Below are 12,595 nucleotides of genomic sequence, written 5' to 3' on the forward strand. Positions count from 1 at the left end.
TGCACCTGACGGACGGGTAACACTGCACCTGACGGACGGGTAACACTTCACCTACATTTCTTCCTGTGTGTATTAAGGTTTTGTGTGACTTGTGTACAGGTATGACCACATCAAATCTTCATCCAGAGGAGGTCCAGAGGATCACGCCGGTTTAGGAGGAGCTGGTGCTGTCTTCACTCCACCTTCAGTTAGAGGTGGAGTGAAGAAGACGATGGTCCTCAGAGAACGAGGTGACTAACACACTGCAGTGCTTTCAAATGATACAATACTCTACAATACTCTACTATTTATTTGAGTATTTGTTTCATCTGGACGAGAGTATTTGTCCTCCCACTTTTTAGTTGATATATTAAGGTGACTCTGTTATCGTGATCCCAGCAGCCAGATCGCAGTCGGGTGCACTTAGTATTACTATTAGTCTGGGACGGGGCCTTTTGAGTCTGGGACGGGGCCTTTTGAGTCTGGGACGGGGCCTTTTGAGTCCGGGACGGGGTCTGGGAGGTTGGGTAATTAAAAACAAAGCATTTAGAGTAGTGATAAGAACAACCTAACGATCTAATTCCTAACAATATCTGCCTCTCTCTCCTCCCGTCTCCCTCCCTCCTATCTGTCTGTCTGTCTCTCAGTCCTGGGTGTAGACGGTATGTTTGGGGGTCCACCAGACAGTTTGGGGCCCGAGGTCACGGCGGCGGCGGCAGCTCCTCCTTCGTATGTTCAAGCCATCAGGACGGGTCTGGACGCTTCAGCACAGGAACAAGGTGGGATGAAACTCTGGCTTCTGATTGGCCGGTAGTCGTCTGCGATGTAGATGAAGTGTTTTTACATGTCAACCTGTGCTCTCTGTAGTTCCTCCCCCTGTGGGCGGAGCTTACCAGGACCTCCCCCAGCTGTGTCCCTACGCCGCTGCCGGACACTGCTTCTATGAGGACAGCTGTACGTACCTCCATGGAGACCTGTGTGAGGTGTGCGGGCTGCACGTGCTCCACCCCCACGACCCCGAGCAGAGGAGAGCGCACGAGAAGGTGTGCACGTTAATTTGACCTAATCTGATGGATTAGCTGTTGGCTCCTCATGTTTCAGTTGAATTATTATTATTATTAGGACTTGTGTGAACCATCATGTAAAGCTGCTATGACATTTAACAGTTTTAATTGAATAGTGCAAGCAATAATGTTCATAAACATGATTTCTAATTAATGTGCCACCCTGCGAAATCCTTCAGGCTGAGTTTAGTGTTCGTTGTGTATTAGTAAAAAACTTCGATAAGCAACGTTGTCTTTGTGTCTTTATTCTTGCAAGAAGGTTTTTCAGTTCAACACACAGAACAGAAGAACAACGGGGAACCAGGGAAGAGCTTATTTATACGGTCCAGACAGTGTAGGAACCAGTCTGAACTGGTTGGCCTGTCAGGGTCTGTTGGGTCGGGACAGGAACTGTGAGTTGGGGACAAGGTCTGTTAAGATTGGGACAGGGTCTTTGAGGACCTGTCCGAGTTTGTGAGTGCAGTACAGGGTCTGTTTGGTCGGGACATGGTCTTTGAGGACCTGGCACCGTCTGTTAGGTCGGGATAGGTTCCTTGAGGATCTGACAGGGTCTCTGAGGACCTGACACCGTCTGTTAGGTCGGGACAACTATCCACTATATTGGACCGAATATAAACTAATCCAGGTTGTAGATGGAAGTAAACAAGCCGATGTTCACAGTTGTATCTCATCTAGATAAAACAAATGGTATAATTCAGACACCAAAAATAATATTTACATTTAAAATAGCTTTGGCCCCCAAAAAAGAAGAATCAAAGTCCGTCTCCATTCAAAAACGTCTCCAGTGCGGATTTGCGGCCTGCGTTCGGTACGTAAACAAACTACGACTCACGACCAGTGACGCCGAGCTTTTTATAATTATTTAACTCACAATGAAGTTTATTGTTCCTGTTAAACTGTTGACTGTAATACCCGTCTGTCTGCAGATGTGTCTGCTGGCCTTCGAGGCCGACATGGAGAAGGCTTTCGCAGCGCAGCTGAGCCAGGACAAGGTGGGTTCAGTCGGTCGCTCACATTGGCGACGTATGGCGACAGTAACTGTTGTTGTAACTGTTGCCGTAACTGTTGTTGTTGTTGTTTTCAGGTGTGTTCCATCTGCATGGAGCTGGTGGTGCAGAAGCTGAATCCGTCAGACCGCAGGTTCGGCATCCTGTCCTCCTGCTGTCACACCTTCTGTCTGGCCTGCATCAGACAGTGGCGCTGCACCAGGAACTTCAGCAACAAGATCATCAAGTAAGAGTCCAGTTCAGACGGAACCAGTAGTACGGGACGGGGGATAGGGTCTCTGAGGTCTGGATAGGGTCTGTGAGGTCTGGACAGGGTCTTTACAGGGTCTGTGAGGTCTTTACAGGGTCTGTGAGGTCTGGACAGGGTCTTTAAGGGTCTGTTGGGTCTGGATAGGGTCTGTGTGGTTTGTACAGGGTCTGTGAGGTCTGGACAGGAACTGTGTGTTGGGGACATGGTCTTTAAGGACCTGTCATGGTCTGTGAAGTCGGGACAGGTTCCTTGAGGACGGGACAGAGGCTGTGATGTCGGCACAGGGGCTGTGGGGTTTGGAGAGGTTCATTGAGGATGTGACATGGTATATCGGGTCTGGACAGGGTCTGTGAGGTCGGGATAGGTTCATTGAGGATGGGACAGGGTCTGCGAGGTCGGGATAGGCTCATTGAGGTCGGGACAGGTTCATCGAGGATGGGACATGGTAGTGCTGGTTTTAATTTCCCGTATGATATTAATTTTTCACACACCGTCATACCGGTGCATAGCCTAAACAACTGCTGTCGCTCTTCAACAGGCAGCAAAATATATTGTTCGTCGCTGCGGTCGGAGCTAGTTGTCTTAAGTGTATTGAGAGGGAACTCTAGTCATGGTTATAACTTTATAACAACAATTAAGAACCCACAACTAATGCTCTTTAACACAGTAAAACACCACGACACAACAGTTTGACACATAAACAATCTGTAACACTAATAATTGTACATTTATAAAATTACACCGCCGAACGGCATGCTGGGTACAGCTTGCTGGCTAGCCCGCTAGCACAACAGTGTGTTAACAGCGAGAGGCTCCGTCGCTCCAGTAACGTTACATTAAAGAACAGAACAGAGCGATGCAGGATGAACAAAGAGAGACCAAGAGAGGAGCTGGGTCTGCTGTTTGGAAGTGTTTTAGTTTTAAAAAATCCGACGTAGACCAAAAGACTATATATTGCAAAGTTTGTCGAGCCACTGTTGTTGCAGCTGGTGGTAACACGAGCAACTGTGAGTTGGGGACATGGTCTTTAAGGACCTGTCATGGTCTGTGAAGTCGGGACAGGGTCCTTGAGGACGGGACGGCGGCTGTGATGTCGGCACAGGGGCTGTGGGGTTGGGAGAGGGTCTTTGAGGACCTGTTAGGTACTTTTAGGATCTGACAGCGTCTGTTAGGTGGGTTCTCTGAGTCTAGTACAGGGTCTGTGAGGTCTCTCGCTCTCTCTCTCAGGTCGTGTCCAGAATGTCGAGTTGTCTCAGAGTTCGTCATCCCTTCGGCCTACTGGGTGGAGGACCAGGACGAGAAGGACCACCTCATAGAGCTCTTCAAGTCTGGAGTCAGGTGAGCCAACCTGCGTGTCACTGAGCGGCCGTGCGTTAAGCTATGCTTGGTTTCAAATCTTCAAAATCATGTCTTTGTTGTCTCTGCAGTAAGAAGTCCTGTAAGTACTTTGATCAGGGTCGAGGTTCGTGTCCGTTCGGAGGGAAGTGTTTGTATCTTCACGCCTTCCCAGACGGAACCCGAGCAGAACCCGACCGGCCGCGCAAACAACTGAGCTCCGAGGGGAACGTCCGGGTCAGCAAACCTTCAGCCGCCGCCATTGTGATTCGTAGTTCAGTGCTCCTTTTAGTTTTGTAGTTTTTATAAACTGCGTCTTTTGTTTTTTGTAGTTCATGAACAACGTCCGTCTGTGGGATTTCATCGAGGAGCGCGAGCAGCGGCCGGCCCCGCCGTCCCTGGATGATGACATCACAGAGATGAGGGAGCTCTTCATGCAGATGTCGGGGCCGAGCCACGACGGGCCGGAGACCCCGCCCACCGAGGACCAGTAGAGACCGGAACCGAGTCCTCCGTTGAAGTCCGACCGACGGCGGCCGCGTTTTGTGGGATCGTTTGAAATATTAAATCATGTGATCACTCTGCGGCTCTCTGGTGTGTTTCAATCTGGAAAACTAAATCCCTCGTGTGCACAAGTTTGGTAATTGGTTAATGATATATTGTTACCATTTTATTTATTGTGTAAATAAGTAAATACTGAGTCAGTGTGAAGTCATTCTGTGGTGTTGTTTTAAATTGATCTTCCTCCTTCATTTAGCCAGTAAGGTAGGACAATGTATGATCTTAATTATACGGTGCTCCAAAAAGGAGCATTTAGGTAAACTAGACTTATCTTCCCCACGTTTGTCCTCAGACATCTGTGTTGAATATATGTGTCCTGCCTCAGATGGACGGTATTTGGATTAAATGGGGTTTTTGTGATTTTTTTTTTTTTTTTAATTATGATAAAGAATAATGAATTTCCTCGAGATTAAGATTTTTAAACAGAACTTCAGGTGATTTCAGATTGTAATCGGTTCAGACGTCTTTTTAAAAACGAGACAAAAAAAACACGAGGTAATTATGAAAAATGAGTACATGAAAACAAAAAATAAAATGTAAATGAATAAAATAATTTCTTTTATCAAAGTCATTTGAATCTTTCTTTTATAAATACAGAACCAGAGGGTGTTTGGCTGTAAGATGATTGTGTGTAAAGTGGTTGAAAACAACAGATTTGTGTGTTTTCATGCTAAACCCACAAAAATACTCTCGTATATGTATCTGTCTCCTTATCTCCTTCCTTCTCTAATATCTGCTCAGATTTTCTGTTTCTGGATAAAAATGTGTTTATAAAAAGTAACCTAGCGGGACTTAAATGCTAAACTTCTACATATTTATATAACTGATTCCCGTACTATTAGTCTGAGTATGTTTGAATACTTTTAGTACTTTAAAGGACTTTAACATCCTCGTCTGCTTCCCTGATGACTTCTTTGTGCCAGGAGTTCTTAACACTCACACTAAAGGTCATACTTTTGATTTTGTTTTGTCTCATGGCATAAATGTAGACACCTGTATCTCTGACCACTAATGCTAATTGTTTAAATATGGAGTTGACTTGTGTTTCCTGTAATGCAGTCCCCCGAAAAAACAGATCTAACACCTTTAACTCATCCCTGTTTAGCTGTTCTTTTAAGTTAAAACGTTTGAAAATGATGACAGTATCAACAGAATGTGAAGAGGTTACAGTGTTGACGTTACGTCTGTATATTGTGTGAAATTAGCATGCTAATCAGCTAGCCCCGGCCTGTCCTCTTTTGTAATACCACTTGTACCTCGAGAGGCAATAGTGAGCCAATGTAGCATCTAATCTCTCCTCAGTTCAACATGAGAGGACGAAGAAGCAGAGCGGCAACATCGGGTTGTGAAAAGTGAAGCTGATGCTTCATGTATTAAAGCTGCATTCTCTCTAGTGTCCACCAGGGGGCGACTCCTCTGGTTGTATAGAAGTCTATGAGAAAATGACTCTACTTCTCTCTTGATTTATTACCTCAGTAAACATTGTAAACATGAGTTTATGGTCTCAATCTCTAGTTTCAAGTCTTCTTCAATACAGCATGATGTTCATTTAGTACATTATGGTCCATTTAGAGTCACACAGACCATAAAGCAGGGGATGCTTTAGGGTGGGGCTACACAGTGATTGACAGGTCTTGGAGTCGTCCCTGTTTTTGTCTTGAACTCTTTCACAGTGTGTTTTCAGTCCATAAAAAGATGTTTGTAATGTTAGGGTTGCCAAAAAAATGTCTTCTCCAACTTTCGGTTGTACTTAGCTCCTCCCTCTGGTCTCACTTCTGGTTGCAAAAAAACAAGATGGCGATGGCCAAAATGCTGAACGACGAGGCTTCATAACGACAGTCCACAAACCAATTGGTGACGTTTCTGTGACTACGTCCACTTCTTATGTACAATCATCTAATACACACCATCCCATGTGGCTAGTTATTGTACATTGCACCTTTTAATAAAAAATACAATTCTTTGAGACGTCATCAGCATCAGTGAACAGAGCATGACGCAAACGTTAGCAAGGCAGAGCTGCTAACATTAGCTAAGCTAACAGGACAATATTCAAATGTGACTTTTAGAGCTAAAATACTCTCATGGGTTGGTTCACAATGAATGGAATGCACATGGCTAGCATTGATCTTGGTGAATTGGACTGTTTTTCCAGTGAGGCACATTTACATAGAAAAGGGACAATTTGACACACAATATCTTCATATTACCTCATTTGAATACGTGCAAATAGCACAAGAGCACCAAGCCACTATTTCAATCATGAGAGACAAGTCAGATAAAGAAAAGATAATTGTTTATTGTGAACAAATGATATGTGATGATAAAGTCTTTAGAGTCTTTGGCGCTTGGACTCTACAGGGAAAATTGTAATGGAGGGGCGTCTGCACTGAGCAGCAGCAAGATAAATCCCCCCGTGGAGTCCAGACACTGGTGGTGTTGGTGGCTGATAGAAGGACGAGTTGATGAAGCTGATGAAGCTGATGAACCTGATGAATCTGCGAAGACTGGGCGGTGATGGGGAGGTGGAGGGTTGCGTAACAGCAGCATGAACATACTGAAGGCAGAGAGACGATCATATTTAAGAGAGACATCAGCAAGATGATAGGCCAACGATGTCATTGTGTCGTTGTGCTATTGGATAGAAGAGACCAGCTGATCTAGACAGCTGATATCATGATCAACAGCCCCGAACAATAACAGCAATCAAATAATGAGTGTGCAAGCGTGAGGAGTGATAGGCAGCTGTATGGGAAATAAACTACGGGTCTAGGCATGCGAGAGTATAGTCTTCCTGATTGAACTTACGCTAGGGCTAGTGGTAGCGCAGTTAATGGTGTGTTTTGACCTTTTGCGACTGCTTTGAGAGTTTAAAGGCCTAAAGGCCTAAAGTTAATCCTTTTGTGAATTCTCCCCTCAGTGTTAAAAGTGTGACACAAACATTATTTCAGGAGTATCTTTTGTCCTGGAGATGACTTCTCAGCTGTCACCTTTAATTTCATTAATCCAATCAGAGCATCTTAACTCCTCACAGCTGAGAGCAGAGAGTCAAGCAGGAACAGGTGGCTGGGACACCTCCTCCACCACCTCCTCCACTTTCTTACAGTCGAACACTTGTTTCAGCTTCTCTCTTTCCTCCCCGGCTGAGTTCTGGTTTGCTGTTATGAAGCTGCCTCACGGTTCGGTGGGCTAAAAGACCCCAGCGACCGGGCTGTTAGGCTGCCAGGTGGCGGGAGGAGGAGTAGGAGGAGGAAGAGGAGGAGGAAGAGGCGGCCGGGGCTGCTGGGAAAAATAAGTCGTGCAGGAGAGGACAGAGGGCAGAAAGAAGGCTGTGTGGACTGTGAACCTGCTGCAGAGGACTGGGAAGAATGGGAGCTGCGTATGGAAAGAAGGTCAGTCACTGGTCTAAATATAGTTTGACAGTGTTACAGTCGATTGTTTACTTTATCTACAGCCTGGTTATCAGTGGTGGAATGTAACCAAGTACATTTACTCAAGTACTGTACTTCAGTACAAGTTTGCTTTACTTTAATATTTCCATGTTATGCTACTTTATATTTTTACTCCACGACATCTCTGAGGGAAATATTGTCCTTAATTTGTCTGACAGTTTTTGTTACTTTGCAGATTATTAATGCAAAATATAACAACCTAGTGTTAATTATTTTAGATTAAACTGTCCAGCAGTATATGAAGTAATTAAAATGAGCTCCACTTTTAGCTGCAACGTTAAAGCGATGAACACATTAATGCATCAATAATTATCATACAATTACGCAATATCTATTATTCTGCATAATGAGTATATTTTGGTGCTGATATTTGTGTGTTTTTACTTAAGGGAGATTTTGACACTGTGGTACAAGTACTTTTACTAAAGTAAAAGGTCTGAGTACTTCTTCCACCTTTGGTTTCCAGTTTGTTCAGAAACGGAAACACACGCTGACCTGATGAATCTGGACTTTAGGTTGAATTAGAGCTGAAAACGACCAGCTGATTTATTTATTGTGTTGATGATCGATTAATCATTGAAGCTGAAGTGACAAAGATTCACTGGTTCCAGTAAACTGAGTCTCAAACAGAAGTGATGGCGTTTTACATAATCAAATAAATAATCACCAGATTAATAATGAAAGTAAATCTTTTTTTCATTTTGATGATCAGAATAAACATAAACCAGTTAAATCTATTCATTCTTTATTTATTTAATCTTGATAGTTCATTGAGAGCAGTCTCGAATAAACAGAAGATACAAAACATAAAGGAAAAGTCAGTCAATCAAATAATTTAAAAGCAACTGCAGACTGAGGGGAAACGCTAACACCAGCACGCTAACACCAGCATGCTAACAGATGTTCACATTAATCACAATCCATCCGAAAAAATGTGAATCTTGTTGTTATTATTTGATAAATGATTTATTCTGGTAACTGTTCAGTTATCTTCTCTCTCCAGACGGCTGGAGGATAAAAAGGATAAAATGTTGATGGGATGATGAAAATGAATGAATTACGATTTTAAGTCAAGATACAGAAAGTTCATCACTCTCTAAGTCAAAATAGTGAGGTACTAGAATTTCAGTCAGTATTATGACTTTTTTAAAGATTTTCAAATGAAACGAAAATGATTTTTGTTGTTATTTTTACAGCATAGATAGACAAGCCTTAAATTACAGTTATGCCTTATGATAGAGTTTCTCAAGCTATGACTCTGGACCCATTGTGTTGTCATTTGATGTGCAGACGAGGTCAGAGAAGATTTCTTACAAACTCATAAAGTTTGATCCCACACGAAATCTCTCCATGAGCCACTTGCATGCTGCAGAGCTATATTTAAATCCACATTGAGAACATGACACCGTGACCCTCTGATTAAAGATATTCTGGGATGTAACCACAGACTGTTTATGAGAATTGGACGAAGTCATTGTCTCGATGCCACAAGTTTGGCGATTTTGCTTTCGCCATATTGGATTATGGCTGTTGTCATGTTGTTTTTTTCACTACCAATGAACGGAAGTTACTTTATCTGGACTGAGGAGGAGTGACGTAGAGACGTCGTATACGTCTCTGGCAGAGACCTGTCAATCACAGTAAGCCCTGCCCTAAAGCATCCCCTGCTTTATGGTCTGTGTGACTCTAAATGGACCATAATGTACTAAATGAACATCATGCTGTATTGAAGAAGACATGAAACTAGAGATTGAGACCATAAACTCATGTTTACAATGTTTACTGAGGTAATAAATCAAGAGAGAAGTAGAGTCATTTTCTCATAGACTTCTATACAACCAGAGGAGTCGCTCTGGTTGTTAGAGAGAATGCACGTTTTAAGACACGATTGGATTCACTCGGCAGAACCGGAGGTTGCCGCCTGCTTCCGTAGTTATTTTAACCCAAACCACGACTTTTTCCTAAACTGAATCAAGTAGTTTTCTTGCCTAAACAAAAAAAAGTATTTCATGATCTTTTCTTAAACGTAACTAAATAAGTTTGCTGTCTAAACCTAACTGAGGTGTTTCCTTTTGGAGACGGAATGTATCTTCACTGTATGGATGTAACGAGCGGAAACGGACGCATGTTGTTGGAGTTTTGTAGGAAAATGCACGAAAAATGTAGAGTAAATTTTTTGCAGGATATCATGCGAACTGTTGTATGATACGTTTCAGTGATAGTTGTCTGTACATCCATCGGAGCTGCTGATAGATTATTCTGCAAACTTTTAAAGAAGACAGTTTGACTGCAGACACACATGCAGCTTTATTTATTTATTTGTATTCATATTTATGTTACTTTCCACCTTCAAAGTTCAGCAGCATCTTCAGTGTTTCCGGCAGCACCACTGGTGGGTGTGGTCGGACACTTGTAACCACACCCATCAGTGATGATGCCAAGTCCTGGAGTACACCGTGACATCACGGTGAGAAGTGAAACCAATGCAGGTCAGTGAAGACCAGGCACTGAGTTGTTATTATGGGATGGTATTACAGTTATTATGAGCTGCTGAGTGACTGAAACGTATCCTGAATAACTGTGTTCAGTGTTTTCATACCAATGAAACCAGGAAGTATTCAGATTCTTTACTGCTATAAAAGTACCATATTAGAAAAAAATACTCTTACAAGTAAAACTTTCAAGTGTAATCAGGAAAATATGAAAGTATTTTAAGTATGAAAGTGTCCCCTGGAACTATTATACTAATATATGTTCTCTTTAGATTATTATTTCTTATGCATTAATGTAAATTAACATTGTTAACAATATTACCAATTAATTAACATTATTAATATCATTACTAATACATTAACATTATTAACAGTATCCCCAATTAATTTAGATTATCACTAGTACATTTACAGTATTTAAAATACATGTACATTATTAACATTATTATTAATACATTTACATTATTCAAAAGTGAAAGCAGCAAATCTGAACCATAAACCCTTTTTACAGGAAAAAATACTTCAACAATCAAAAATAGTTTCCCTTTCTGTCAATTGACTAATTGATTAATCAACTAATCGTTTCAGTTGTACTCAATCACACTTAATTATAGGTTAAATACATACAAATTGTTTGGGAGTTTAATTCATAACAAAACATCAGATTTTATAACTCTTAAACATTTAAGGTTTTCTAAATGTTTTGATTTGTAAAGTACCTGAAGCTGTAGTGAAGTAGAGGCATAAACAGCATAAGTACCTTGAAGTACTTGAACTTGACCTCGCTCCTCTTTGTGGATTCCTCGAACTATTTGAGCTATGGGGGGGGGGGGGGTGACACACCTGTTGACGTGAGCGTGTTTGGGTGTGTTTGTTGCCACAGTGACCAGTGACAGCTGACAGCAGGGTGCCGGGTATGGGGGGGGGGTCATGACGTCCCGCTCAGATCGACTCACGAGTCTATTTTTAGTGGAGTTCCCCGTCAGCAGCAGCAGGTGGAGAGATGAGAAGCTGCAGACTCACATCCAGACTCATCATGCAGCCGTTTCATACCAGAGAAACTGACTTTATTAATTACTTTTAAAGTACTAATGAAAAAAATAATGTTCATGTCAAAATGTTAAATCTTTACAAAACAAAACAAATTGGTGAAAAAGCAATATTAAAAAAAAATACAAGGAGAGAATAAATTGATTTCATATCTCTAATTAACTGGTTCTCATGTCGTATAGGGATATTTTCCAACATGTGAGATGGAAGGAAGGTTTAAACTGTCACATTATTTATTCCAAAGCGTTAGAATTAACTAATATTAAACTAAGAACTTAACTAAAAACTGCAGTGTGTGTGTGTGTGTGTGTGTGTGTGTGTGTGTGTGTGTATCTGCAATCTGGATCTGTGGATCACCTCAAACTAAATTAAATCTAAACTGTCACATTATTTATTCCAAAGCGTGAGAATTAACTAATATTAAACTAAGAACTAAACTAAAAACTGCAGTGTGTGTGTGTGTGTGTGTATCTGCAATCTGGATCTGTGGATCACCTCAAACTGAATTAAATCCAAACATGTGTTACGTTGTTTACGTTCATTGTGGTAACTTTGGGGGCGTGGCTTCGGAGGGAGGTCTGGATGATGTCAGCGATGACGACTTGAGTTAGAAACTTCTCATAGCTAGTGCTGCTAGCTTCTTTGACTGGGAAAGAGTTGGAAACACTGAGCTGAGTTTTGAGTTGGATAATTAATAAAGATATAGTCTTGTTTCATAAGATTACCTTTAAACGGTCCGTTGTTCATTTGATGCATTTTTATTGACTTTCTCTGCATTCGTCCTCATAGATTCATGGAGTCTTTTTATTCAGCTATAAGTCTGACTTCTCATTTTGTCAACATATAATCAAACAATGCTATTGTCTCGCTGTGCATACGAACAAATACAATTCAAGAAGTAAAACTAAAATACAGTTTGTTTACATGTAGAGTGACGAATATATTGTTGTTTATTAAAGGAGAAAATCAAGTAATCTGATTGGTTTATAGCAGTGATATAAAACCCACATACCGCTGTTATAATGATTAGTTCCTTTACACTTTCAGTATCACCAAAGTGTGACTGAGAAAAACACATAAGTAATGTAAATTAAGTAAATGAATCACAAAAATAGAAACATGCTAACGCTAGCTGCTAACGCTATAACGCTAAATATATATATCAAAGCTTTTCCGCGGAGAATAGCAAATTATCTTTCACAGTTGATTTTATACATATATATATGTATATATATGTATGTATGTATATATATATATGTGTATATATATGTATGTATGTATATATATATGTGTGTATATATATATATATATATGTATGTATATATATATGTGTGTATATGTATGTATGTATGTATGTGTATATATATATATATATATATATATATATATATATATATATATATAT

General features: G+C 41.1%; 2 protein-coding genes across 2 annotated transcripts in view; both read left to right on the top strand.

Moving 5' to 3' along the window:
• The window catches only part of mkrn2 (makorin, ring finger protein, 2), a 16,117-nt gene extending 11,024 nt beyond the window's left edge, over window positions 1-5,093 (top strand). Inside the window, exons 2-9 of the mRNA XM_031850220.1 lie at window positions 100-230; window positions 627-758; window positions 847-1,022; window positions 1,970-2,035; window positions 2,128-2,276; window positions 3,528-3,638; window positions 3,728-3,872; window positions 3,968-5,093. Of these exons, the coding sequence (XP_031706080.1) occupies window positions 100-230; window positions 627-758; window positions 847-1,022; window positions 1,970-2,035; window positions 2,128-2,276; window positions 3,528-3,638; window positions 3,728-3,872; window positions 3,968-4,129 (1,072 nt within the window). The 3' untranslated portion in view covers window positions 4,130-5,093. The remainder of the gene's footprint in view (window positions 1-99; window positions 231-626; window positions 759-846; window positions 1,023-1,969; window positions 2,036-2,127; window positions 2,277-3,527; window positions 3,639-3,727; window positions 3,873-3,967) is intronic.
• A 2,407-nt stretch (window positions 5,094-7,500) lies between these two features.
• The window catches only part of LOC116385067 (protein FAM107B-like), an 18,765-nt gene continuing 13,670 nt past the window's right edge, over window positions 7,501-12,595 (top strand). The window contains exon 1 of the mRNA XM_031850258.1: window positions 7,501-7,588. Coding sequence (XP_031706118.1) covers window positions 7,565-7,588 — 24 coding nt within the window. The 5' untranslated portion in view covers window positions 7,501-7,564. The remainder of the gene's footprint in view (window positions 7,589-12,595) is intronic.

The sequence above is a fragment of the Anarrhichthys ocellatus genome, unplaced genomic scaffold (assembly GCF_004355925.1).
Source record: "Anarrhichthys ocellatus isolate YVR2014 unplaced genomic scaffold, GSC_Weel_1.0 scaffold1, whole genome shotgun sequence".
Taxonomy (NCBI): domain Eukaryota; kingdom Metazoa; phylum Chordata; class Actinopteri; order Perciformes; family Anarhichadidae; genus Anarrhichthys; species Anarrhichthys ocellatus.